The sequence below is a fragment of the Herpailurus yagouaroundi genome, unplaced genomic scaffold, assembly GCF_014898765.1.
Source record: "Herpailurus yagouaroundi ecotype Mexico unplaced genomic scaffold, PumYag 67440, whole genome shotgun sequence".
In the NCBI taxonomy this organism is placed as follows: Eukaryota; Metazoa; Chordata; class Mammalia; order Carnivora; family Felidae; genus Herpailurus; species Herpailurus yagouaroundi.
This window is the reverse complement of record NW_024420251.1, coordinates 1,262,849-1,289,772: the sequence shown is the minus strand read 5'-3', so window position 1 is coordinate 1,289,772 and position 26,924 is coordinate 1,262,849. Positions and strand designations below refer to the sequence as shown.

At 50.3% G+C, this 26,924-nt stretch overlaps 1 protein-coding gene across 2 annotated transcripts in view; it reads left to right on the top strand.

Moving 5' to 3' along the window:
- MAMLD1 (mastermind like domain containing 1) overlaps nucleotides 1-24,713 on the top strand; it is a 120,502-nt gene extending 95,789 nt beyond the window's left edge. For both annotated transcript variants that reach the window (XM_040467362.1, XM_040467363.1), the window contains 2 exons: nucleotides 21,394-21,478; nucleotides 22,468-24,713. In XM_040467362.1, the coding sequence (XP_040323296.1) occupies nucleotides 21,394-21,478; nucleotides 22,468-23,573 (1,191 nt within the window). In that variant the 3' untranslated portion in view covers nucleotides 23,574-24,713. The remainder of the gene's footprint in view (nucleotides 1-21,393; nucleotides 21,479-22,467) is intronic.
- The last annotated feature ends 2,211 nt before the right edge of the window (nucleotides 24,714-26,924 follow it).

Here is a 26,924-nt window from a genome sequence, read left to right as displayed (position 1 = left end):
GGCAAGGTTGCCTGAGCGGAAACTGGGGAAGGTGCCAAGGGAAGGAAAACTAGATGTTGGCCAAGCGGCCAACTATATTGTGACAATCGGCGTCTTCAGCCATCGACGTCCATCTGCTCTTTCCTTCCCAAGCGTATGCCTCCCAGATGCTCACCCCTACAGAAAGCCCATTTACTCCCTCCCCAAGAGGATTCGGTTCCAATCTAGAAACTGCAGGTGATGCACCACCCTCACGTTCCGGAACACCTTAGGGCTTTAAGAAGGTTAACGAAGTTCTGACATTTAATAAGTTAGGAACAGACATGTGAAGGTGGCTCTTTGGGGTGACCATGCAACTCCTGGAAGCAGCCCTTTATCCAGGGAGAACCCGTATCCTTAGGCCTCATTTTGTAAGAATTCCCCCAAATATCCATAACCTAGGTATTAGTCAGGTCTTGGAAGAGGAGTGGCACTGGGTGCAGCTATGATAGATAAAGTTGGTTTGAGAACTTTCCCAATTTCCTCCCCAGGGCCTCTCACCTGGCTAACACGCCATCGTTCTTCAGGCCACAGCTTAAAGCTCAGTTTTGCCATGAAGCCTGCTCTAACCCCAGACTGGATTGGGTTCTCCTGTTCTCCTGTTCTCTAGCACTCTGCAGTGCTCCCGTGCAGCACTTAATCAATCTGTATTACCGACCCTCATCTAAGTGCTTCTCCATAATACAAATGTGCCAGCTGTAAAAGGGCAAGAAGCACATTTGCCTTATCCACCAATGCTGTCACAGCACAGGGCCTAGATTGTGGTGGGTGCTCAGTAAATATGTGTTGTGCGAATGTTATAAAAGACAGAGTGAGCAGATTTGAGCTGCAGTATTTTATTACAGTGGAGAACTATGGAACAATCTACACTCTGCATTTTACAGTGTACGATGACAGGTGCTTCAAAGGAACACAACAGTCAAGTCCTCAGAAGAAACAAACACACAGAGAACCCTAGTGTCCTCGGCAACTGCAGCCAACTCTTTTGTAGCCCCCTCCCCCTCTCTCTGGCAGCCTGGTGCCTCAGGGACCCTGGGTATCTCCCTACCTACCAGGCACCCTGGGGCTCCTCACCATAGGTAGCAGCCCTTTGAGCACCCAGCTCCCTCTTATCCCACACCCATACAGTTTGGAGATAGGCGGTTGGGGGAAGGCAGTAGAGGCCCCTCAGCTCACAGGATGCCCCAGGCAGCAGGACACAGCTGATCTGGGTGAACACTGCACTTACCCACTGGGGCAGTGAGAGTTCCACAAGGCCATGAAATGACTGGCTCTGAGTAATAGCTGGAGTCCCTGACTTCTGACACAGACTCTGAGCTCATAAATTCTGCATCTTGGGGCACCTGGGTGGGTCAGTTGGTTAAGCATCTGACTCTTGGTTTCAACTCATGATCTCATGGTTCGTGACATCGAGCCCTGCATCAGGCTCTGTGCTGACAGTGCGGAGCCTACTTGGGATTCTCTCCCTCTCTCTCTGCCCCTCCTCCCCTCAAAATAAATAAATCAACTTCAATAAATAAGTAGGGAAATAAATAAATTCTACATCTTGAAGCAGGCAGGTGGCTTCAAATCTGGGAATGCGATATGAACTTCATACATTCTTGACAGTTTATTACCATTGCTGTAATCAACCCTCTGCTATTAAATAGAATTTTATAATTAAATCAAGCCAAACCCTTAAAATAAATTATTTGGAGAAGGCCAATTATTCAAGTCTACAAACTAACTAGAAGTATATCCTGCAGATGTTGACGTTGAAAACTGTGCCTGAGTTCAGTGTAACTGCTGGACCCATTCTCATTGGATGTCCACACATCAAAAAGGATGTCTGTTTGCCCAGCCTTAATGGTAGGTTATGTATATGTTTGCCTTTCTAGTTCCCAGAGCTAGCCCTTATTCCTGCAAAACAGCCCCATAATCCACCCATTTACTGGGTTGCAAAGCTTTGATGAGGTCGAGAGAGCAGTATGGTAGATATCACAACTTTCTCTGCAGGCCAGTCGTACTGCGTTTGCTGAGAGCTGCTGGACTTGTCCAGGGTTTCCCCACAACTCGCATTGCCCAGTTCATGACTAGGGTAAGGCAGGAAGATGACAGAAAAAGATATCTGGCCCAGGAAATTACAGAAACTCCAATAAAACTCAGACAGAAATGAAATCTCTGAGCTGTGAGCCAAGTGCTTAAGGGAAGAGGCAGGAGAGTGCTTCTCATGTTGCTCACTGCTCACCATGGTGCTTCACGGGCAGTGTGGGGAGTGGCAGGGCGGGGGGTGAGAAAAAAGGGTTTCCTCTATATTTTTGGAAAGCAAGAAGAGCTAACTAGCCAAGTGCTCCTTTGTGTCTGTTCAGGTCTGCTGAAAGGCAGACACCTGTATGGAGTTAGACATATAAGAAATGTATGAGGGTAGGGGAAGCCTATGAATGCTAAAGGCAAAGGAAGCAAGAGAAAGCGGGGAGAGCCTCAGCCCACAGTGCAGGTGGTCCATGATGATCGGGAGACAGAGGGGGATTGGGTAAGAACAATCTTAGACTGCAGGGGCACCTGAGTGGCTCAGTCACTTAAGCATCTGACTTCATCTCAGGTCATGATCTCGAAGTTTGTGAACTTGAGCCCCACATGGGGCTCTCTGCTGTCAGCATGGAGCCTGATTCAGATCCTCTGTCTCTCTCTCTCTCTCTGCCCTTCCTCTGCTCTCTGTCTCTCTCAAAAATAAATAAACATAAAAAAAGAACAATGTTAGACTGCAGTGCAGCTCCAGGAAAGGTTCAGCAAGGCCAATGGAGAGTCCTCGAGCCAAAGTTGCTGTTGGAAGAGACCTGTACCTCACAGGAGTGGGCCTGCATTAGTAGTATACCTGCTATGTTCAGTCAATGGCTGGGAGAGAGACTGGGGCCAGATACAGTGACAGATCCAAAGGGATGGCTTCTGGAGGCTATCAGTCAATTATGCCTCCCATGGCTGGAGATGCCAGCAGCCTTTAGCACAGCCACCACATCCCTCCTTCGGTAGCTATGACTGGAAGGCCCTTCCCAGAGTCCCTGGCAGACAGCTACAAGGATAGATTCATGGGGTAGAACGAGACTGACTACTTTGGAGGACAAGGCCAAGGCTGGTTTGATTAGTCTGTAGGTGGACTGTGCTTCTTCATTGTTTGTTTATTTAGTGTTTGGATTCTTGGTTTTCCCTCCTGTCCCCTTGTTTGTTCAATTCACCCTTTGACCCCAGGTCTAGGAAAATACAACCATGTGCATTTGGAAGAAGTTTAAAATGAATTAGCTGGCTGGCTTTAGTTTCTATCCTAAGCATCAAAAGATTCCCAGGCTTTGGAAGTGGGGCAGACTGAAGGGACTACAGTTATTTGGGAAATAAACAAATGAATATTCAGCCTCTTGATTACACAAGGAAGAGTATAAGTTTTGTCTGTCTAATGCCTAAGAATCACTATTTTTTTAGTTGTGTGAGTATGCTAAAATCAGAGAACATGAATATTGAAAGAATCCTTGGAGTTTGTCTAGTTCAACAACATCATTTTACAGATGAGGACACAGTGAGGCCCTAAAGGGAAAAAGTAGACCAGTATCCTTTAGGGAAAAAAACATGCAAAAATTCTCAACAAAACCCTAGGAAAACAAATCCAGTAACTTATGAAAAGGATTAGACACCATGACCAAGTGGGCTGCATCCCAGGAATGCAAGGCTGGTTCAGCCTATGAAAATCATTCATTGTAATGAACCATGTTAGTAAAACAAGGAACAACAACAACAAAAAGATCATCTCAATAGACAAAAAAGGCAAGAGACTTTCTCAAGCTCATAAAGCTAATGGCAAAGCCCAGGCTAAACTGCAGTCACCTACCTTCCAGGCCAGAGCTCTTCATAGTTAGTAGTGAGAATGGGGACAGAAGGTGGAACTAGCCCTTCCACATCCATGCACTGCACTGAGCCCATATTGAGGAATCTCCCCTCTTCCTTCTATCCTCTTCTCACAATAGCCCCTGGCAGAGCACACTTTCCACATGAAAAAGCAGGCACAGAGAGGCCACCTGAAGCCACCCAGCTGCCAAGCACAAGGAGGAGCTAAGCCTAGACCCCAGGTCTCCTGTCTCTCCCTCTGGTACTTTCCCTCACCCATCACTGCTCCCCTTATTGATTGGTGCTACTGGATTAAATTGGTTCCATGAGTTCTCACATTATCTGCTGCCAAGCCAAATAGATGGGCTTTTTGCTGAGTGGATACAAGTGTCCTCCAGATTCTCCGGGGGAAGAGGCCTTCTCCTGTGCCAGAGTGTGACAACTCTCAGAGCTGAAGCTGTTGACTTACCTTGGTGTAATCTGGGCTAAGTGGCCATTTGTATATGCTAATGACTAGAACATCTGTGCAAAGACTGGAGGTCTGTAAAGAAGCACTGGGGAAGCCAGAGGCCAGAAGGCTGGGAACTGGAGGCTGGTGGGGCGAAGAGAGGGATGAGGCTGTTCTTTGTTCCCGGAGAAGCTGAGGGCCAGGCTGGCCTGGCTTTTGGCAGGGTCTAGCCCAATGAGAGCTCTTGCCACTGAGTCCTGGCTCTCCCTGCTGGGACAAGAAAAAGAAGGCAAACATTTCAGAGAGTCAGGGAGAGAGACACAGCAGAGCCAGGATGCAGTGAAGTGGTTGTTTGTTTGTTTGTTTGTTTTGTGGGTTTTTTGGCCTCACACCTGCGCATCTCAGATGGTGCTCTACTGAGGGCCCAGTTGGCCAAGTTGCCTCTGGATGTGTTCACCATGGCCTCCAAAACTTCTTCTCCTCAAAAATACATTGGGAGAGCCCACCCCAGAGTCAGGCACTGAGCCTGCAGGCCATTTTCAGGGCTCGAACATGCGGGCTATGGTGGGGGGGTGCTGGCTGTCAGCAGTGTACAAAGCAGGGCTTTCCCAGTACTGTTCTGCCTGTTTAACTCAGCAATGTGGGGTACCCTTTTTTCTTGCTCTCACTGAGAATTACAGAGAGGTTTAAAGAGGTCGACTCTGTATGGGACACCTCTTCTCTTCTTCATGCCATCTGCTTCGCATATAGATATGTTCCCACCAGGCCCCGCATCAACACTGCATACTCTTCCTGCCCTTTTCTTCTTTCCTGACATTTAGACCAGGGAAAGTGGCTTCCTTTGGGATAAAGGGGTTGCAAGAAGGCACCATGGACTGGAAATCACAAGTGCTGAGTTCTAGTCTCCTCTGACTTGGGGCGAAGCTCTTCCCTACCATGAGCCCCAGAGTCCCCACCCACCAGGTAGGAAGTTGGTAGCAAGCAGTATTTCTCAGAAGGTCGTGTTGCAAGGTCCCACTCCCAGAGACTGAGTCCCTGCAAAAACAGACAGGTGCTCCCTGTAGGTCTCTCAGACTCTCTGTCCTTAACTTGCTCAGCAATCTTTTTTCCCTGATTTTTTATGGTGGTTAAAGTACACATGACATAGAAATGGTCATTTTTTAGTGTACAGCTCAGTGGCATTAAGTACATTCACATTGTGCAGCCATCATCACCATCCATCTCCAGCACTCTTTTTATTTTGCAAGACTGAAACTCTGTCCCCATTAAACAATACGCTTCATGACACACTCTGCACAGCCCTTGGCAACCACTGTACTTACCTGACAGGAGGGATACTGTGATCACCAAGGCCATTTTCCCAGAGCAAGGCTTGTCCATTGCTTGGCAATCTTGAGCAAACCATGGACCTCTCCATCTACAGGGAATGTTGACTCAAGTAGGTGATCTCTCATTTCCCCTCCAGTTACAAAATTGCTAGGGTAGTAGGGTGAGGTGTTAGCCCCAGGGAGGCAGAATGGGTCAGAAGACGACAGAAGATGAGGACTTCAGTAAAAAGAAAGTAGAGAATGATGCCCCTTAAAGGTTGGGAAGGAAGGAGAGCACACAGGTAGGCATGAGAAAGCATTGGTGGCAGGAAAGCATTGGTTCATTTGCAGTTCACCTATACATCCTTGTGGACAAAATCTGGGGAAGGAACCCTGAGCTCTGGCAGTATTGGCATTCTTGCCAGGGTTCAGGGAGCTGAAACCAGGCCAACCCTAAATTTCATGAAGAGTGTGCTGTACTAGGTCTTTCCAGCCTTGACCTCACCCTAAACCTGTCTGAGTGGAGCATCTCCAGAGAGATGGGATTGACAACAGAAAAGAAAATAAGGTCGAAATTCCAAAGCAACTTTTCTTAACTTGTAAACAATGATGATTTTTTTATGAACTTGAGTTGTTCCTTTGACATAGCACCATATTTTCTGTTTACAGGATTCCTGGATTTTTCTAAACCTGGTTTTCTTGAATCCATATGATACATACAGAAGAGTATATAAAGCATATAATAATAAGACCAATACCCATGTACCCACCAACCAGGTTGAGAAATGAAACATTCAAAATACCTTAGGGGCGCCCGGGTGGCTCAGTCCATTAAGCATCTGACTTCAGCTCAGGTCATAATCTCGCAGTCCGCGAGTTCAAACCCTGCATCACGCTCTGTGCTGACAGCTCAGAGCCTGGAGCCTGCTTCCAATTCTGTGTCTCCCTCTCCCTCTGCTCTTCCCCCACTGGCTCTCTGCCTCTCTCTCTCTCTCATTCAAAAATGAATAAACATTAAAAAAATTTAAATATCTTAGAAGCCTTTTCTGTACCCCTCCCATTTCCCAGAGATAACAACTCTCCTGACTTCTAAGAGTCAAATATAGGAATACACCTGAAGCCCCTTGATGAGCTTTGAGGTCTTCCTAGGTAGATTAGACAGTCACCAATCTCTCTCTCTTTCTCTCTCTCTCTCTCTCTCTCTCTCTCTCTCTTTCTCTCCAATCTCTTTAGGTACTTATTGTCTGATTCCCACTGATGGCTCCTCCCATCTATTTTGTGTTGATCCTCATTGGTTTCAATTTTAGATGGGGACCTCGTCATTTTCCAATACATTTTATGATCTCTTGATTACAAGAGTAATATGTGTTCTTCATAGTAAACTTGGAAAGTGCAAGAAAGTATAGAGAAAACACAAACTCCGTGTGATAATAAAATACACAAATATATAATATACAAATAAGCCAGGAATAACCACTGTTAACATGTTGGAATACAGCATTTCATTTTTTCCTATGCAGAAATATATTTGTCACATTACTGACACCAAGCTTTGTATATAGCTTTTACTTTCATTGTGAAATATAACATAGGTGCAGAAAAGTGTGCAAGGCCCATATGTACAATTTAAAGAAGAAGTACAAAGTGAAAACCTGTGTCACCACCAGTTAGGTTGAGAAATAGAATGTTGCCACCCCCTGAGTAGACCCCCAATGTGCCTCTGTGATCCTAGCCTCTCCTCCCCGCAGAGGCGACCACTCTCTTGATTCTGATGTAATCATTCTCTTGCTTTTCTATAGTTTCCTTAATGAACTCTTAAACAAGTAGTCCCTTCATTTTGGAGAACTGAGCAGTGGGCACGAGGTAGATACGTAAGCAGCAAAGAACCATAGTGCTGCTGTTAGCTGAAGGCTTCCGAAAGAAGAGAAGCTGGGTAGTCCTGGCCACTGTCTGCCCCCAGCTCCCCTTTTAGGGAAGTTGGTGGCCAAAGACAGTGGTGGACTGGGGCACGTATAGAGCCCACCACCATCAGGACTCCTGGCAGAGTTATGGGCATGATACTGGACACACAGAAAATATGGCAGAAGGGATTGGGCTGCTCTGTGTCTCCTTTTGAGCTCACCACAGCCTGCCTCGAGTTCCTCCAGCATTTAGGTGTAGGTGAACACAGGACACCTCTGTGGGGTGAAGTTGAGTGTCCTCAGCTGATCCAGGCAGCAGGATCTGGAAGGCAGAGCAGGAATTTAGAAGCAAATGGTCAAGCCAGACCTTTGCCAGGGTCAAGGAGAGGCAGATACCCACAGACATAGAGTGAGGGAGGGGATCCAGGATCTGCTGCATTACGTTGGCCACCTCTGTCCCCTTCACCTCCTTCCAGAGAAAACCTGGAGCTCCTGTCTCTGAGCCCAATGAAGATTAGGCAATTCAGACCAAGCTGCTTTTCTGCCTTTCCCTCTGACATCTTGTGATTCAGTTTCTTCAGGCTGTGTAGTCCATTAACCTTGGTCTAGCCATTCACTGGCTTGGGAAACTATGGTGCTGCTGTCTTCTCTCCTGTTCTCCTTACCCTCATGGGATTGTGCCTTTAAAACACAAAACAAAACCCTTACCGCACTTTTAGTGGGGCTTTGGGAGGGAGTGAAGTTAGATGCTTGCATTAAATCTGCTGTCTAAATCCGGAAGTCTCCAAAGGAAATCCTGCCACTCCCTTCCTCGGTTGCCCGAATGTGATGGTTAGTCGTCGGATGGCTCCTTTGGCGCCCTGGGGCCTGTCAGCAGTGCTCACTACACCCAGCAGGGAGACACTGCTGAGGAAAGAATGTGGGAATGCATAAGCATAAGGGTTAGTATTTGTAATTAAGAGCCTGGATTTTGGAGTAAGCCAGACCTGGGTTTGGCTTCCAGCTCTGCCACTTACTTACTGTGTGACTTGGAGCAAGTTACTTTGTTACTCTGAACCTTATTTTTGTCCCTATTAAAATGAGGGTGGTAATGGTACCCATCTTTCAGGGTTGCCATGGGGATTAAATGGGATAAAAACTGTATAGCATTTTATTCAGTGCCTGGCATGTTGTACAATTTCAGTACATCGTAGGGGTTTACCATCACCATCAGCATCATGAGACAATAGGAACCTTCCAGAAGCTATCAGAGCAACTAGTGCCACAGGCCTCTCCTGGCTGCTGAGGCTCTCTAGCTTCCAGAGAGCCTTGATGGCCTCCCTTTTGCCCCACCCTTGATGTCCCCCATAGCAGGGGTCTAGACCTCACCTTGCTCCTGTGATGATTCCCAGTGGCCCACCTAGCCTTGACCAGCCAGTTTTCCTATCTCGTTTTCCAGCATTAATGACAGCAGGTGCAGCACTGGCCACACTACAAAAGTGCCCCACAGAAAACAGCTCACCTAAATATCAACACTACCGCAGACCTGCTCTGAGCCTCACACGATGGGGTATACTGAGGTGTATGCCAGTCTTTAGCCCAGGTGCTTCTCAGGCCACTTGCCTACTCATTGGAATTCATGCTGCAGAAAAGATACTTATTCCTTCATTCCTTAATTGATGTATACATTATTGATTTTGCCTTTTTTGTGTTCTTGGCTTTTTTTTTTCTTCTCTCAGCAAAGTAGCAATTTACCAGTTGAACTTAATCCTGTGATTAAATTTCAAGTCTGAGAACTTGATTGACTAAGTGAACTTGATTTTGGACCTCATCAATTTTAGTCAGCCTTAGACATTTAAACTTTGAAAAATTAAGGTTAAATATACATTTATAAAGGGGAAAAATCCAGAAAAGCTCAAACTCTTCCAGCTCTTGCATACAGAATACGCTGCTCCAAGGACACTCTAACAAAATGCAAATTTACGGGAAAGCTTCACCCAGTGGGTGGGATTGGTGCTACCCTAGAGTTCTTAGCAGAATCTCTTTAGTGAGCCCTAGCTCCCTCTCATCCCCTGTACCACATGTATCATAACAGAAATGCTCCAACTTGGAGTTCTCCTAATTTGGGGATACAGTTGTTGCAAAAAGAACATGTGGGCCACACAGTAGCCAACCCAGCAGCCATTTCACAGCTGTGGACCCCTCAGGGCCTTCCAGAATGTTCTTGCTGCTGGTCTGCTTGTTATATAATAGCAAAGGTTTCAGCTGGGCCACTTGATTGAGCAAAACTCAGGGTGGGCTTTGAAGTCAGACAATATCTGGGTTCTAGTCCAGGCTCTGGCACTTACTAACAAGTGACCTTGGGCAAGTTGCTTACCCTCTTTGTGCCTCAGTTTCCTCATATTTACAGGGGGTTCATCATAGTACGTTCCTCATAGGTTTGTCCCAAAAATTAATTGAAAGACACCCCCAGAAGGGGTTACCAAGAGATGGGAGAGGTGATGGCCCTGTTGAACTGTGTTGGCCAAACCATGCTTAAAGTAGCATGTCTGATTCCAGGCTAATCCCTGAACAATTCTTGGGACACCACATGGAGCATCGCAACAGTGCTCAGTATATGGCAGAAGTGTTACTGTTAATGAAGACTACCACTCACTAGTCTTCAGACAGTGCGTGTAACAGGCAGGTCCTGCATATGTGTTAATTCAAGGAATCTTCACAATCCCTACCACTTGAGACACAGAAGAGTTAGTAACTTCCTTACAATGACATAGCTAAGAAGCAGCAAGTCCATGACCCCAGCCCAAACCTCTGTCTCCAGAGCCTACATGCACTCTTGGCCGCCTTGCCAAAAGCTGTGCTTTCCATTATTGTAGGCAGCAACCACATGTGGCTTTTTAAATAAATTTAATCCATTAAAAGTAAATACAATTAAGAATTCAGTTTTCCATTTGCAGTAGCCACATTTCAAGTGCTCACTTGCCACGTGAGGCCAGTGCCCACTATATTGGGCAGCACAGGTATAGAGCCTTCTTTCCTTTCTGGGAGGATGATTCAACATCATCTCAGAAAGTTCTGTGGGACAATGCTGCTTATAGAGCTTCTGGGATTTTATTCCTTATGAAATCCCAGACTTGAGTTGTATAGCTGTCTTGTGTTATTATTAACAGACACGTAATTGTGATATATTGAACTCTCATCTGCACTTGGCCAAGTAGGGAAATGGCAAGCAGAAAACCAAGAAGTCTAACTCACATTACATTTTTCCTGTTTTCCTAATGCATTACTTCACATTTACAAAATTGTCTCCTGTCACTTCTGACACGTAGGGACATTCACCAATATGCCCAAAGATTCAGCTTCTTCCACAGCTCCACCTTGACCTCTTTGCACTATCTGGATAACAACTGGAGCTGGCTTCTGAAGTCGGCCCAGCTCTTGAAGGACCTTGGGTTCTGAGGGTCTCTGGCATTTGTGCCAAGCCTCCAGGTCCTTCTCTTGGGCTTTCTCTGCTCACCTCTATTACATGGTTAGTAAAGGCCAGAGAAAAGAAAGAAAGGAGTTCAAGATTCATTACCTGAACTCTTGGATGATGGGGGCTAGAAATCCGCAAGCTCCCGGAAGCTGGTGGAATTATAGTACACAGCTATAACTTGTGAGTACACATATACTTCCTTCTGAATCCCCATGGTGGAGAAGACTGGACCAATATATAATGTAGCCAATAATTTATAGAGTTAGAACACCCATCCGCTTCTTGCAAAGTAGCTGAATGTCTACAGGGGTTAGTCATAACCTTCGCTCCATGTCCCAGAACCCGTTTGAGCTACAATGATGTCACAGAATAGCCAACGAGGTGCAGTTACTCCACTGTAAACGAAAGAGGATACCTTACTGTTCCTCTTCATGTGCAGAGAAGGAGCCTCTGTACTTCCAGACCCAGGAGTTGCTTGGGTTTTAGACACGCTGTAAATCAGATCCGGGTCTGTACCCTTCCTTGCCACTGTGTGCCCTGGGTAAACGTATCTCTACTTCTTTGTCTTGTAAACTAGCCACAGTCTCAACTGCATGTATGCAGAGTTCAGTGCCTAGCACACAGTGTGTGCCCAGTAAATATGTTAGCTGATGTTATTTTTATGGTGCGGTTATGATTCCTCTCTGTTCTTTGGATGGGTTTTATTAACATGACAATGTTAAAAAAGGATGAGTAGATGTGCTTCAGTGAGGGTCAAGGCTCCTTTTGTCAGTAAGGTTCATCCCAAAAAGAGGCCAGCACAGTTCTCACCAGATTACCATCTCCCAAGCGCCTGGGACATCACGCCAAGTTCATAACAAAGCAAGGTCATTTGGACTTTGAGTATTTGCTGAGCCCCTGGCAAAGGCACAGGCACTACCTGGGCACCAGAGGGATTCAGAGATAATTAAGACCTGGTCCAGCAAGGATGTTCAGTCAGCCACAGGTGTTCAGCCACAGGAGCTAGGCTGAAGGAGAGGCAGAATTCTCAGGGTGGAGGGGCTGGATCTCGAAGGACATGTAGGATTCCCAGAGTGAAAACTTGGGGAAAAGGAATTCCAGGCTGGGTGAATCAAGGGGCACAAGCTCAGAGGGCTGAACACACATGGCAGCCTGTCTGGAGAGATCTGATGAGCTCAAAGGAGATTTTGTCATGACTGGAGGATAGAGTACATGACACCATGGGACAGGAAACCTGACTGCCAAGACGACAGGAGACCAAGGTTATGGACAGCCCTAAGAGCAGAATTTAACAGGATGTTCTTGCATCTCTAGGCAGCTGCGAGCCATTGGAGGATTTTTCAGGGGGAGGGACCTTTGGCCAACCTCAGTCCAGCAGGCTCTCTTGCAACCATGGAAACCTCAGGATCCAGGGAATTGAATGGTTGTGAGTTCTGTGAAATTGGGCACTACTCTCAGACACCATCCACCTGTGGTCTAATTCTCTGAGATCTGGAGTCACATGGAACCAGCCAGTCTAAGAGCTAGTGACTGTGCCCACCAATTGTTCATTGACTAGCTTTTCTCAGATTTTCAGTGATTCCAAAGAAAGCCATGGCTTTACCTTACATTTGGAAACCTCAAGGAATTGAAATGTCCCTAACCACCATTTCTTTGAAACTTAGGCCTCACACTTACAGGGTACATGATAAGCAGGGTTTCTTTCCAAACCAAATAAAACAGAGGAGACACATGAGCATCGGCTATAAAGCTAGTCAGTCACAGTCAAGATTGAATCTCATGTATTTTATGTGTTTTGTTTTTCAACTGGGGATTGCATTGGTCCGCCAAGTGCCTGCTCCCATTCTGCTCCACTCGAATGAATGGCTCCAGGCCCACTCCCAATTGCTGCCGAAATAGAACTGCCCACACTGTTGGGGCATCTTCCGCCGCTGGTAATTTCCATGTGCCATCTGCAGTTTTTTCTGCCTGATAAACTACTGAGGCACTGCAAGCGTATGTTAACACTGATGGGGGGTCCTGTTTCTTGACCCATCACTAATATCCTACAAGTCACATGAAGCTACCAGGGATTCCTGAGCAAAAGCTTAAAATGCTTCAGTTCCCTACAAATAAGCCCTATTCATTGCTTTTCAGTTGTGTCGTCATGGAGCGGGTGAGTAATCAGAGGTCTAGTAATATTTGCATTTGGGGGTTGTAAAAACTCCAACGTGGCTATAAAATAGTGTGTAAAATTATCAAGGAGCTAGGTGTGCGGGCACTAAGAATTGTCAGTTGTAGAAAGCGACCTCTCTGCTTAAGTCCCGGATGACCTTGCTCCAAGGACAAACTGAAGCTTGAAAAACTGGAGCCACAGATGGCCAGGGAGCTGAGCTCCCTACGAGTGAACCGCCCCAAGAGGAGGGGCACTGGGCCCTGCGCGGTGGGTACACCATCAGATGGTGAAGAGCTTTTCTTTCCCAAGTGCACGGACTTTACTTGCTAAGGGTATTTTGTGTTGTTGTTTTGTTTGTTTGTTTGTTTGTTTGTTTTGGTTTGGTTTTTTGGGTTTTTTTGGTGTTTTTTTTTTTTTTTTTTTTGGTTTTGTATCTGTCTGGGGGACGGGTGTACTCTCTGAAACTCTCCAGGTAGTTAAAATGTCTTCCCAGTCCCCTCCTGAAGTCTATAATTTGTTCTTAAGAATTTGTCTGGACCGCCCTTGTAAAACTTTGAACTTTTCTAAATGCTGCATTTGAATAGTTTCTACATTTCAAAATGCATTTTGCGTTTGGTAAGCTAATGACTGAACACACACACACCACGGCAAACTATGTGTGGGCTTGGGAACCAGGCGAACCTGAGTTTGCATCCTGCTCTGCTCCTAACTAGCTGTGTGACTTTGGGCAACTTAGTTAACCTTTCTAGGCCTCAGCATCTTCATCTGTGAAATAAGGACAATAGTAGTTCCTGCCTCAGAGACAGCTCCTTAAAGGACCGAGTGAGACTGCATATTGAAAGCACTTGGGTCAGTGCCTGGTGCATAGCAAATGCTCAATAAAATCAGTGGTGGCGACGTTTAGTGTTATTTCAAATGATACGTCCAAATATCTACTGGCCTAGTGTCCATGGCACAGACCCGTGCACGGTAGGTGCTTAGTAAGTGTTTATTGCAGTGAATTGGATTGATTCCAGCTGGTTAGCTTAGTTTGGGGGAATGAAGCTTTCCCTTTCTACTGGGGTGATAGGAGACACAGACCGTGCCTCCCAGCCCAGGTGTTACAGCACAAGAGGGAAGAGGCTGTGTCAAGCGCTCGGTGTGTTCATCAGGATGTCAGGGCTATATCAGCAGCTCATTTGAGTCTTGAAATGTTCTCTGACACGGTTATCAAGTGTGAGGTTTTTAAATTGCTGTTTGTTAGCTGAAAGAATCGGGTCATATGTTCAGTTCTGGTGAAATCCCTGTCATCTAAAACATGACAGAAAGGAAAGGTTCCCCACACACACACACACACACACACAAGTCCCAAAACCTCGGGGCCCTGGTAAGGTGAAGTGCGGTGAGGGCTAGAGTTCAGGACTTGGCTGTTGTGGGATTTACACTTAACTGTTTGGTTTTGCACTCACCATTTGGTTTTGCAGATTCCTCAACATTTCTACACACACAAACCTACAAACCAGTTTAGAACTGTGTGCTCTGTTGGGTGGGTGGGGGGCGGTAAAGGGATGGGAGGGATCGGGATTGGTCAAGGTCATTGCCGATGAACCAGCTTATGTGACCTAGCTTTCCTCCCGTTTCCAACAAAACAATGACTGATCAAGGCAGGGGATCCTTAACTGAGATCCTTGGATGGGTATTAAGTGTCCAGAAAACCCCTGAAATTATATGTAAAATGTTGGTGGGCCGGGAAAGGGGAAACACCACTGGGAGTGCTTTTTCTGTGGAGAGAGACCATAGCTTTTCATGGATTCTCAAAGGAGTTTGTGACCCATGACAATTAAGAGCGCAAAGCTGTTTGGTTTTGTGGCCCCAGACCAGGTGGTGTGTATAAGCACCACACTCATAGGACCCAGCTAGGCAGGCGGTCATGGCAGTGACAAGATCAGTCAGGACCATTTTGTGGCCAAACAGCTGATGGATTGTTCAATCGGTTGTTGTAGACTCATGTAGACAAAGCCTGCAAGCTTGGGGAAGCCAGGCCCCCCCAGGTCAGCCTCGGGCGACAGCCCCCATCCTGCCAGGCCCTGGGGAGTGAGTCCTTCCTGCCCAGCAGCTCCTTTGCTCATGAGCTGGCCCGAGTCACCTCCTCGTACAGCACCTCAGAGGCAGCGCCCTGGGGCGGCTGGGATCCGAAGGCCTGGAGGCAGGTGCCCGCTCCACTACTGCCTAGCTGCGACGCTGTAGGTAAGTCACTTCCCCCGAGCCTCGCTTTCTCATCTGTCAACTGGGGCGCAGTCCCCTGCTCAGCCTGCCCGCCTGCCTCACAGGGTTGTTGGGAGGAACACAGGAGGTGACAGCCCATAAAGCTCTTGTACACCTATGAGGGATTTCTAGTGCTTTCTCTACCGTGTCCCAGCCCATCTTTGGCAAAGAGACCACCCAAGCAAGCAGAGTGCTCCAGGCGCCTGAGCCTCACCTCCAGGGAAATGAGTGGGGGTTGCCCCGGTTGCAATTACTCCCTCCCTGTGGTACGCCTTCCAGCACCCTGGGTCTTTCCTTGCCTGTCTGTCCCTGCGGCCAGACTGTGAGCCCAAGGGGGACAGGGACTCTGTTTCTGCACCTCTGGATACCCTCCATTACCTGCCTGCTCTGTGCCTAGAGGGTACTCAGGAACTGCCTCTCTTGCCAGCGATCCGCTGTGGACTCTGCACCCCACAGTGTTCTCTGACCCCACTCCAGACTCGTGAGCCCTAAAAGTGGGAAGTTGGATCACCTCACTGGAGGACTGGCAGCCAGAGGAGAGCAGACAGAAGGAAGCCAAGCCAAGCCTGTCCACAATGGCTGTGAGTTTGGACCATCCCCTGCAGCCTAGAAGGAACCGCTTGAAGAGTCACATTAGCGGTGGTGGGAGCAAGATGGTGGATGCCAGCCAGAGCGGGCCTTTGCAGGGCGTATCGTTTGGGTCGTGGAAATGTTGTTCTGGTACATAAAATATCAGTTTGCACAGGACATCTGCCCTATCTGCAGGAAAAAAAAAAAAACTGGCGAAATGAGCATTTGCTAAGTGATAGTGATCAGAAGATGGTCATCAAGCTGAAAGGGCGCCGGGATTCTGGCCTTTAATGGAAGTTCTGCTCTGGTAGGTACAGCCTTGTTCTCCTTATCCTGCCAGCCCCAGCCGGGAAGAACAAGCAGTGCCTTTTGTTCAAGGTCTATTGATTCCTGCCTCTTTCCCCCTTTTCTGTGTGTGCTCTCAGAGTCACCGTGTTCCTCAGCCCTTCGCTCTTCAGTTGAAACCTGAGAAATCACGTCCAGCACAAAGCCACCAGGAAAACAGAATTAGCAAAAATGGATGGGGATATGGTCCACTCAGGATGTCACTGTTCCACCCTAGTCTTCCCTGCCTTTCCCTTCCCTCAGAAGTCAAACATTGAAGGGGATCCCAGCTAGCTTGCCTCAAATTCCTAGCCCCTACCTTATTATGTCTCTTCCCGAGGCAACGCCTTCCACCAAGCAGTGGAGGACCAGGCAGACGCTTGGCCCCCAAATCTTTCCTAAGAATCTCTGGAAGTTGGACCCTCCTGGGGGGCTTTGAGGGACAGAGCCTTGCCAGCTCAGCCCATGACTCAGGAAGGCCAGACTCAGTGTGAGACGGAGGACGCAGGCACCATAGGGGAAGAAGAAAGGTGAGCTGCAAAGACGTTTGTTTCCTCTGCCCCAGGATTGTTCCCAGCATTGAGGCCAAGCCCTTCCGGGACCAGGCAGCCCTGAAACCACCAAGACGGAGGAGGAGTCAGAATAGAGTTCATGCAATTGGAGATCAAGTACAAAGACAGAAAACCGGACAGTGAAAAACCTGAGCTACAGCTCTCTGCTGTTGGCTTTTGGTGGCATTGATTTTGTGAAGCCCCCAGTGACAGCCTCAGATGGGTTCCGACCCAAAAGCAGCAGCGTCACCATTGGGGGAGGTCTCTGGCGTAGGAACGCCAAGGGCCGGGAGGGGCACAGAAAGACCCTAGCAGACTACTGCTGCACCAGGCTTCACCTGTCTTAGAGAATAGTGTGGCAGGCTCTGATTTACCCTCAGGGTCCCATGCCCTGACCCAAGGTCTCTGCCGTGCCCACCCACTCTTGATCCCTTCACTCTGTCGTTATCTTCTTTAGAAGACGTGTCACCATCTGAAGTGATCTTCCTTGACTAACTTGTATCTTGTCAGTTTCCCCCTCCATTATAAGCTCCGGAAGAATGAGAAGCCCAGCGCTAGCCCACAAGAAGTGTTTGTCCGCTGATTGACAAAGGGACTAACCGAGCTGCTAAGTAAACCTTGTCTTCCCATCCAGTCCTTGAGCATGTTCACACTGGGGGCTCCAGAGCCACTGAGGCCCACATGTCACTGGGTGCACTCTGGACCAGGAAGGGCATTGAGCAAAGGCAACTCAAAAGAACAGGTGTTGGGCAAACCCCTTCTCCCCAGATCTTGGCCTTAGCGGTCCACGGAGAGGCCTCCTGGAGAAACTGAGTCACGGGTTCTGAGAGTTAGGAGGGACCAGGAAACTATGAACCTCATTTGTCATTCACTGTAGGAAAAAGCCCCTGTGGTTTCGAAGGACACTGAGGAGGATTATAGCCGAAAAGAGTCAACACCCCCTCAAAACAGGGCTCCCGATGGAAGTATCTGACTGCCTTCATCCATCGGCCATGACAAGCCAGAGCCCATGGGTATCAGGGGACCCCACCCCCATGGGAGCAAGAGTCCCAAGAATTCTGATCTTGATTTTATAGTTTCCAGGCAGAAAGCTGTCTTCCTGTCATTTCAAAAGAAAAGTCAAAAGGTGGGTGAGTTGTTTCCAAATCTAGCTTCCAGAAACTACAAAAGAAGGTGATTTTCATAGTGGAGTAATAAACAAACAAACCTACACAGTAGAACTCATTAACCTTTGAACCTTTAAGGTAGCTGAGTGCCTTCAGCGGCCAGGCAGGCTGGCTCCCTTTGGGGACACTCAGGGGGTGGGTCCGCTTGGAAAGGAGGCCTAGTTACCTAAAAGCAGAAAAAGATCTCCCTTTTTCCCTCTCCCCCACTCCTTCTCACCCTCAATGTGCTCTACAAAACAAGGCTTTGGGCCCATTCCCTGCCATCCCCCTGGAGCTATTCCTTTGGAATCCCCTTCTGAGTCAGAATGCTCTCCTCCTGCAGGGTCCTGGGGACAGTAACCTCAGTCTGAATCTGGCTGAAATCCAGAAACCCTTTGTAGGCTTTTGTCCATGAGTCCTGCTGGTCCTTTGCTCTTCCTTCTCTCCCCCATCCCCCATCCAGTTTAGAGTCCCTCTGATTAAGTGATTGAATCTGGCAACCACTTTCCCTGCAGTGGTGAGAAAGCATCCAGGTGGTTGCACTGGGCCTTATAGGACACACTCACCTGCGGTGGCTGAAGGGTTAGGTTGACACAGCGTCTGGCCTGGCCTGCTGGTGGGGGACGCTGTGTGAGGCTGGGCTGTGCCAGGGGACAGTGGTGGGGTTCAGGCCAGCCTTTGGTCTCTCTCTCTCCGTGAGGAAAGCACAGCTAGGCTCACACAGCACTCACCTGACACTGCTCTGTCAGTGTCACCTGGCACAATAGGACACCTCCACAACTGCGGCATTAGAAAAATGAGTCATTTGATGACCTTCTCCAGAACCATGCTTATGAAAAGCCACAGGTTGCCTGGGCCATCATTCACAAGTGTCTGTCACTAAGCAGCAACTTTCAGCCATCACTTCCTCCTGGTCACTGAAAACATTTGTCATTTCCTGTTTTCTCCATTTTCCAAAGATTCCAATTGTCAGTGTCAAAAGGCAACAACTGTTTTCTTGGGGCTTATCTTTGGAGCACATTGATTCAGAACAAAGGATGGGGGCCTCCGTCTGCAAAACAAAGGAAGCAGCCTCCCAGGGAGGCCTCCTCTGCCAGGGCCAACAGGACCAGGCCAGGAGCAGAGGGCTGCCTTGGCCTCTGGAGGCCCCAGGCCACTGAAGAGACTCCTGCTTGATGTCTGTGTCCCAGGATGCCAGAGGCCCAGCCCCACAGGCCGGGTGTCACCGTGCTATGTGAACTGGAGAGTTTCTGTAGCCATGCCGCTGACCAGATTTGCCCTTAAACTCGGGAAGGTCCGGATTTTCTGCTTCCTTGGATGAACACTGGGCACTGTCCCGTGGTCCCTGTAACGCCGGACTGCTCAAGAAGCATTCTCTTTCATCTGGCCAACACCACCCAGTTTCTCCACCCCTTGCCCCATGGGTGTCTTTCCTCTCTACCTCCTTCCCTTTGGACTCTTCTGCCCTTCCCTGGCTTTTTCTTCAGTTGCGCTCTATATTCTTCCAACCTGCCCCCTGGCCCCCACCCCTTGTACAACTGCGTTATTTGAGGCAACTAATGGGGCAAACAGTGGAAATGGATTTAGGGTGGGTGTTGACCCAGCCAGCCACAGGAACCAGACCCCAGAAGCAGCCGGTCCCCAGAAGCAGTGGGCTGGAGAGGCCAGAGCACCGGGTCTGCTGTTGAGACACACGGCACTTCCTAGCCATATCACATTGGGCATGGCATTTAACCTCTCTGAGCCTCACATGTCACATTAGTAAGCGGGGGGCTGTGGATCTTCTGCCCAGATCTTGGCCGCTGGTATAAGGATGGAAGGGAAGAGCAGAAGTGAAAGTGCTGGCCCAGGGTGAAAGGCCTGCCTTCAGAAAGCCTGCCTGCCCCCAGTGTGGCAGGCAGAGCCTGGCTTCGATGCCCTGCTTCCTGCCTCGGGCAGCCACGTGACCCCCGTGCTACTCGGGGGCCAGATCCCTAACTGCAATGATATGAAAGAAGGGTGCGGGCGGCTCAGCACAGTGAGCACGCATGGGCTGGCCCCGGGTGCCCCATACTCTAGCAGGAAGAGGGCAGCTCCATGGGCAGCCCCAGGAGCAGCCCCCCACCGCCTACATCCAGCTGCCCCGGTGGAGGAGGACAAGAGCCCAGACAGGAAGCAGGCTAACTGCAGGATGGTGAAATCGCTTCTGGCGTGGTCTGCCCAGTGCCTTGTGTCTGTCCTCTGCCGCCAGGCTGGGAGCCCAGCACTCTCCGAAGCGCCAGCCCCACTGGGTGCAGAAAAGCAGGCCCTGCTGGGCCGCCCATGTTGTAGGTCAAGTCCTCTGGCATCTGGGGAGGGGGTTGCAGCTCAAAACATGGGCTAAGGGGTGGGAGCTGCCTTGGTTGCCAGCACACTGTGGAGCAGGCTTCCTGAGAAGGGGAGAGAGAGGGCAGTGGGCGAGATCTGGGTCCCAGTCACCACCTGGAACCAAATGGCTGAGGGTCTCTGGGTAAGTCGTGCCCCCGGCCCCTCATCCGGTTCTCTGCTATCTCCTTGGGCCACTGAGACTCAGTGCTGAGACTGCAGCCCTGAAGCTCGGCTCCTGCCCCAGCCCACCAGCCGTCCCCTGAGAGGGAGACAGGAAGCTTGTCCCAATTACCCATCCTACAGCCAGGCGGGAGAATGACGGGAAGTTGGCAGTAAGTAGCTACTCTGGGTGGCAGACAATGCATTTATCTGACCATGTGATCATCCTGCCGTTCATGCCAGGACCACCCAGAAGGAGCCTGAGCCCTTTCCCCGTGACAACCCTGCAGAAGTGGGGTACCCACCACCACATAGCCCAGAGTCTGCTCTGCCCCAGCCACGGTGTCCCTGGTTCGCTTAGCCATTCCTTGTCTGCGTGGTTCCGGGTCCGAGCCCTACCCCTATTGCTTAGTGTCCTCAGAATATAGCCAGTTGGTCTGGGTCTCCTTGAGGCTGGCCTGCCAAGACTGTTGTCAGCACTGTAGACATGGTCTGGCCAAGGCAGAGGAGTGTAGGACTGTCACCTCCCTCCTGCTACATACTCTGCTTCTATTAATGCAGCCTAATGTTACATTTGCTCTTTTGGTGACCACATCTCACTGCTGGCCCATCCTGAGCAGAAGGACATCCAAAATGCCTGAATCTTTTCTCTGTGTGCTGTTGCTGTTAAGCTCTGTCTCTCCCGCCCCCATCCTATGCTGTCACAGTTGATTTTTTTAACCCAGGTGCAGAATCCTACTTTTGTTTATACCTGTGGAGTTTTGCGCGGGAGGGTGGGGCATGCATGCAAGTGTGTGTTGATGTGTTCACTCATGCTTTCTGCTACACCAAAGCCAAGTCCTGGGCCCCCATGCAGCAATCCCAAGGCCGAGTTTCTTGGTAGCCGCTATCTAACACATCTTTTTCATCTTCTGTTTAGCAAGAGAAGCAGAGATCAGATCTTATGGCAATGACCCCTGAACAGCGGAGTACATATATTGCCCAACAGATGAGTCAGTTTCAAGGTAAGCAGTTAAGGTCATTGTTCCCAAAGGGGCAGGCTGGAGTGGGGGGCGGGGGAGGGGGAACAATTCACTCCAGAGTAAGCCATTACTGTCAGTGTTTCTGAAACTCCTGAGGGAGAAAGGGGAGGTCTGCAACTCAGTTAAATAGCATGCAGCTGTCCCCGCCCCCCAACCACCACCACCCCAGCCACTGCTGGAGTGACCTTCCACTCTAATCATTCCTGAGCCATCCCTCAGGTGTGGGCAGTGGGACAGGGGTTGAGGACACTTTTCCTCAAAGAGTCTGTGGCAGGGGTTCCCAGAGCCTACACACATAGCAGGGGTCCCTTCCCTACCACGGCAGCTCTGAATGGGCTCAACATTTATTGGCCGCGGATACAGTCCTTAACAAAAAAGCCAGGCATGGTCCCCACTTTGTGGAACTTTCACACTAGCTGGGGAGATGGGTGTGAAACAATACTTAGCAGCCAGCGGAGCAACACTGGGCTGGGCCAAGAATGCCCTGGTTTTAGCCCAGTGCTGCCTCCATTCTCCAGCAAAAACCCCTGTTCCTTTGGGCCTGACACCAGCTGAATGTCCTCCCTGCCCAAGCTGGAGTAGCATGTCAGGCCATACTCCAGCTGCAGTGACAGGACAGACAAGTTCCAGGAAGGCCAGAGGCAAGGGGTGGACCACTGTCAAGGCGTGTGCAGGGCCAGGCCTGTGTACGGAGTGCTGAGTATAAAACCAGACCCGGACCCTGGCCTTGTGGAGCTTATGATCTACCTGAAAAGACAGACCGAGAAGCTGGCATTTTCATTCCAGTGGGATCGTATGTCGGTGTGTGTGTGGGGAGAGCTGAGGGTGGAGAAAGAAGGGGAGTTGAGAAGAGTTGAGGAGCTGAGTGCAGAAAGCAAGAAATCAGTGCCAGGCCAGTAGCTCCCCAGCGGCAGCTGCAGCCCAAGTTGAAGGTGACTGTGGAACTGACCGCCACTTTTCCCTTTCTGTAGCCGTCCAAGAACAAGTCACGTCCAAGTGTAACCAGACTGAGGCAAGCCCCCCATCCAACCAGCCTATGATGCCACCCAGAGCTGGGCTCCTTCAGAACAATCTGAGTCCAGGAATGATCCCACCCACCAGGCACCAGAGCCATGAAGGCATGGGCGTGATCTCACCGACTCCGGGCAAGCAGCAAGGAATTTTAAACTCCGGCCCCCTGTTTCCCGTACCCTTGTGCCTGGGCCAGAACCCCCTAAGTAGCCTTGGTTCTGTCTGTCGTCGTCTGCAGATTCCCAAGGCCACTCCCTCAAGAGTGCCCCTGCCTGGGTTCTGTCCCAGGCCCCTGAGTAGCCAGCCCCCGAGCCCCCACCAGCTCAGACAGCCCTGTGTGCCAAGAATGCCTGCAGTGTTCAACAATGCTACATGGGCGGCGGCGGCAGCTGTGACCACAGCGGTCTCAAGGGAACCGGCCTTGAGCCGTGTAGATAATAGCGTCCAGCAGCATTTTGATAGCAACTCCATCTTCACCAAGGCGCCCGCAAGAGTTCCCATGGTAGCCCCGACATTTCCACCGCATCAGGCAATTGCGCCCCCCAATCAGGTGACCCCAGGAGGCAGGCCAGGCCATAAAGTGAGTGCGGCTCTGGTTGACCCTAGCTTCAGCCCGCTGGGCAACCAGAGCCTCGGCCAGAGCCCGGTGCAGGGTCCCGTGCCTGCGCTCAATGCCACCAAATCTCTCCAGCAGGGAATGGCCAGCTTTGGTCCCATGAGTCCCATACAGGGCATCGAGCCGCCAAGCTACGTGGCCGCCGCCGCCGCCACCGCCTCTGCCGTCGCTGCCAGCCAGTCCCCAGGTCCATTCCCCAGAATGGGCAACCCCCCTGAGCTGCCACCCTATGACTTTCTGCCCCAGCCCCAGCCCCAGCCCCAGCCCCAACTAAATGGTCTGATCTCACCCCCTGACTGTAGTGAGGCGGATTTCATCGAAGCTCTGTTGAAGGGCCCCAGCGCAAGCCCAGAGGAAGGCTGGGTGTGCGACCTGAGGCTCATCGACGATATTTTGGAAGAGCACGCCGCCGCCCACGATGCTGCCGCCCAGAGCGCGGGGGGGCTTTAAGTGCCCGTGGAAAACCCTGCGCTGCCACCACTTTAGGCAGTGGCTGGACCCATAGCAAATTCACAGCCACCTCCACAGCCACACAGTTTCCTCATCACATTTGAGTGGCATCAGCCTGTGCTCATCCCTGTCTCTACCTGTGACAAAATGGAAAGCTGGTGATTTTTCAAGCTACCTGTACATATTTGAAAATTTTGTAAATGGTTTTCGTAAACGTTAATGACAGAAGTATTTATACTTCATTTTGTGACTTTGTAAATAAAGTGACGGCTTTTGTTTCAGTAGAGTTGTGTTTATTATGCATTGTTTGTGTTTACTATACATTGTTGCAAATATGCAGGCTGTGTTCTTTGCCCCAGCGCTACCTTGTTAAGCTGGTTGTTAAGCCCCAGCACTACCTTAGAAGTCAGGTGGTTGTTGCTTATGGTTTTGATGTAATGGCAGGTGTGGATGTGACCAAGAGGCATTGTACAAACTGACAAATGCCAAGTAGAAACCCCTTGGCCATTTATTGCCATTTTCACTAAAAATTATATCGTCTTGTGTGATTCTTAAACTCTTAAACTCTTTCGCAAACCTGTTGGGTCTCCGCTGGCTCTTTCCTGATGCACATATTACAGCAGAAGCTTTACAAGTGCCCCGCAGAGGAAATTTGCCAGGAGGCTAAGAGTTCTGTAGATTTGGGAGGGGTGAAAAGAGAGCCTGTGAGCTGAACACTGGCTGCGCTGTCCACCTTGAGGATCTAGAGTGTTCTCCGTTTATCATTCAGACAGAGAAACCCCCAGGTTCACGCTTCTCCAGTGGCACCTTGCAGGGTGGAGATTAGATGTACCTGGTTTAAAGCCTTTCAGTATTTGTTTTCATGTATGGTCTGTGGTTGGAGGGGGGAGTCTGTAAACATTAATAGTTGATTTGGGGTTTGTCTTTGATGGTTTTTATCTGCAATTATTGTCATGTATATTTAAGTGTCTGTTATAGAAAACCCACACGTGTTCTGTAAACTTTTTCTCAGTGTCCAGACTCTGTGTAATCACATTTTAATTGCCACCTCCTATTTCGCCTTTACATTTGAAATCTGGCGTCTGTTTCAAGCCAGTGCGTTTTTTCTTTGTTCTGTAATAAACAGCCAGGAGAAAAGTGCCTCTATGTTTTCAATTTTCAAGGGAGAATTCAGTACTTACAAAGCCATGGCAGCTAAGCCTGTTGGTGTCTTTGGTTCTTTCAGAGTCAACACGTGCCTTGTGCACCGGGCAGGCCCTGACCCGAGGGGCGAGGGGTAAAAAGTTTGCCTCTGCCATCAGTCTGCATCACAGCACGGAAGCACGTTATTTTTCACTGCAGCCCTTCATTTTCCAGAGAAGGAAGCCGAGGCCACTGAACCAAGTGCACTGGGGGCAGGGGGCAAGGGGCAGGGGGAGACTCCCACTGCCAATGTAGACCCTCTGCACCACTACCCTCTCACCCCTGAGAGGGTGACAGACCCAATTAAAGATCTGTATTCTTCCCACTTAAGGGACACCCATGTAGGGCGGCGAGTTGTGGGGGGGGGGGGCGCTGAGGCAGTCTGCTGCACTGGAGAGAAGTCCCGTCACTTCACAAAGACACCCGGGAGAGGAGGGCCTTCCCGCCTCCCCTCCACCTCCTCCCCCAAAGCCTAGGCTAAATCCAACCCTGTTCCTCCGGAGTGTGGGGCGGGAGCAGCTCAGCTCGCCCGGGGGCGGGGGCGGGGGCGACGGGGCGCAGAACTTGGCTTCAGGGTCCGGACCGCTGTGGACCGGAAGTCACTGCCACAGCTTTGCCCCGCGGTCCCACCCCCCGCCGAGCTCCACCCCTTCCGGAGCCCCGCCCCCTGGAGGCCCGGAGCTGCCCTCACGGTCAGCACCTGCCCGGCCCAGCCCGCCACCACCACCCCCCCGCCCCCCGCTCCGGTCCCCTCCTACCCCCTCCCCGCTGGCATTTGTGGCACGCGGCTTGGCGGCTGGTTGTTTCCGATTAAAATTGCACAGAAACAGCAGGGACTGCTGTCACTCCACGCTGGAGCCACCCCCTCACAGCAAAAAAGTGGCTTCCACAGAGCTTAATAGGAATTTGGCTTACGGTCGGGACTCATTCGGAAGAGAACCTTACTTGGAGGGCTGGGACCTGTGCCTCTCCCAGGAGGTGGCAGGGGGTGCACACGAAAGCACGCCTCCGCAGAGGCAGCGAGGAAGCTAGCCAGGACGCCCCTGCCGTGAGCTCTGAGAGCAGAGCCGAAGCACTGCTTGTGATCATTTGTAGATCGTTGCAGAAACTGAATACATTACATCTACCCTCCAAACTGGCTGGGAGACTTTTATATCCTATCCTGGAGGTACAGAATGTTCCAGGATAATGGCACACTCTGGGGGCCGAGGGAGGCTGGAACACTGAGGCAGGCCTGTCCTGTCCAATAGAGCCTGAAGTGCTCCAAGAGGACGCCCCCACCCACCATTCTTGATTGCTGTGACTAAGTAAAGACGGGCAGGGGTGGAAGCTGACCTCCCCAGCCTGCCGGTCAGACGGGTGCTAAAAACAGCCTTGACTCAAACAGCCCTGCTCTTGGCCCACTGGCTCACAGAGGCCCCTTCTGCTTCTTGCGGAGCGTTCCTTGTAGGTCTGGGTAATGTATGTGTCTCTCACGAGCTCCTGTCCTCACTCCCTGGCACACTCTTTGTCCCTGCTCCCTCTGCCCCTCACAGGCAGTATGTCCCCAGGAACCATCCTCACGGGGGCTCCCAGTGTTACCCCAAATGCCCCAGGGTGCCAGGCCCCAGGCAGTCCCCAGCTTCACGTCAGGCCCATGCCAGGGCACTTGGGCCCAGCTCTCCTGTTCCCTCTCTCCAATGGCCCCAGGGTATCCGGATTTGGACCAGGTGCCCTTCCTGATTCTGTGTTGGACCCACCTGCCCAGTGAATGCTGCTCACAGCCAGTCAGTTGGGGAGCTGAATCCCCATAGATCCCCCAGTCCAGCACTCCCAGTCAGGCCTCCTCAGCCTTCTAGAGGGCTCTGGGGATCACAGCTGTCCCCACTCTGCTGGCCCTCCAAACCCCCAAAGAAAAGCTGAGCTTGGCCCACTGGGCTGGTTCCATTTTCCAGTCCTAGGGGGCCCACTTCCCACCCCAGCCAGACGTGACCTCAAAGCTGAGCCAGCGTGGACCACAGCACTGACAGCTCCCTGAGCGATGCCTGCCACCAGACCCCAGCATGGTCTCCCTGCCCCCCAGCAGCCCTTTCCCTCCGATCTCGGGGAGTGCCAGCTCCCGCCATTCTGCCACCGCTTAGCTCCCCTCTCTTTGGTGCATTCAGCCTCTCCTCTGCTGGATTCTTCCCA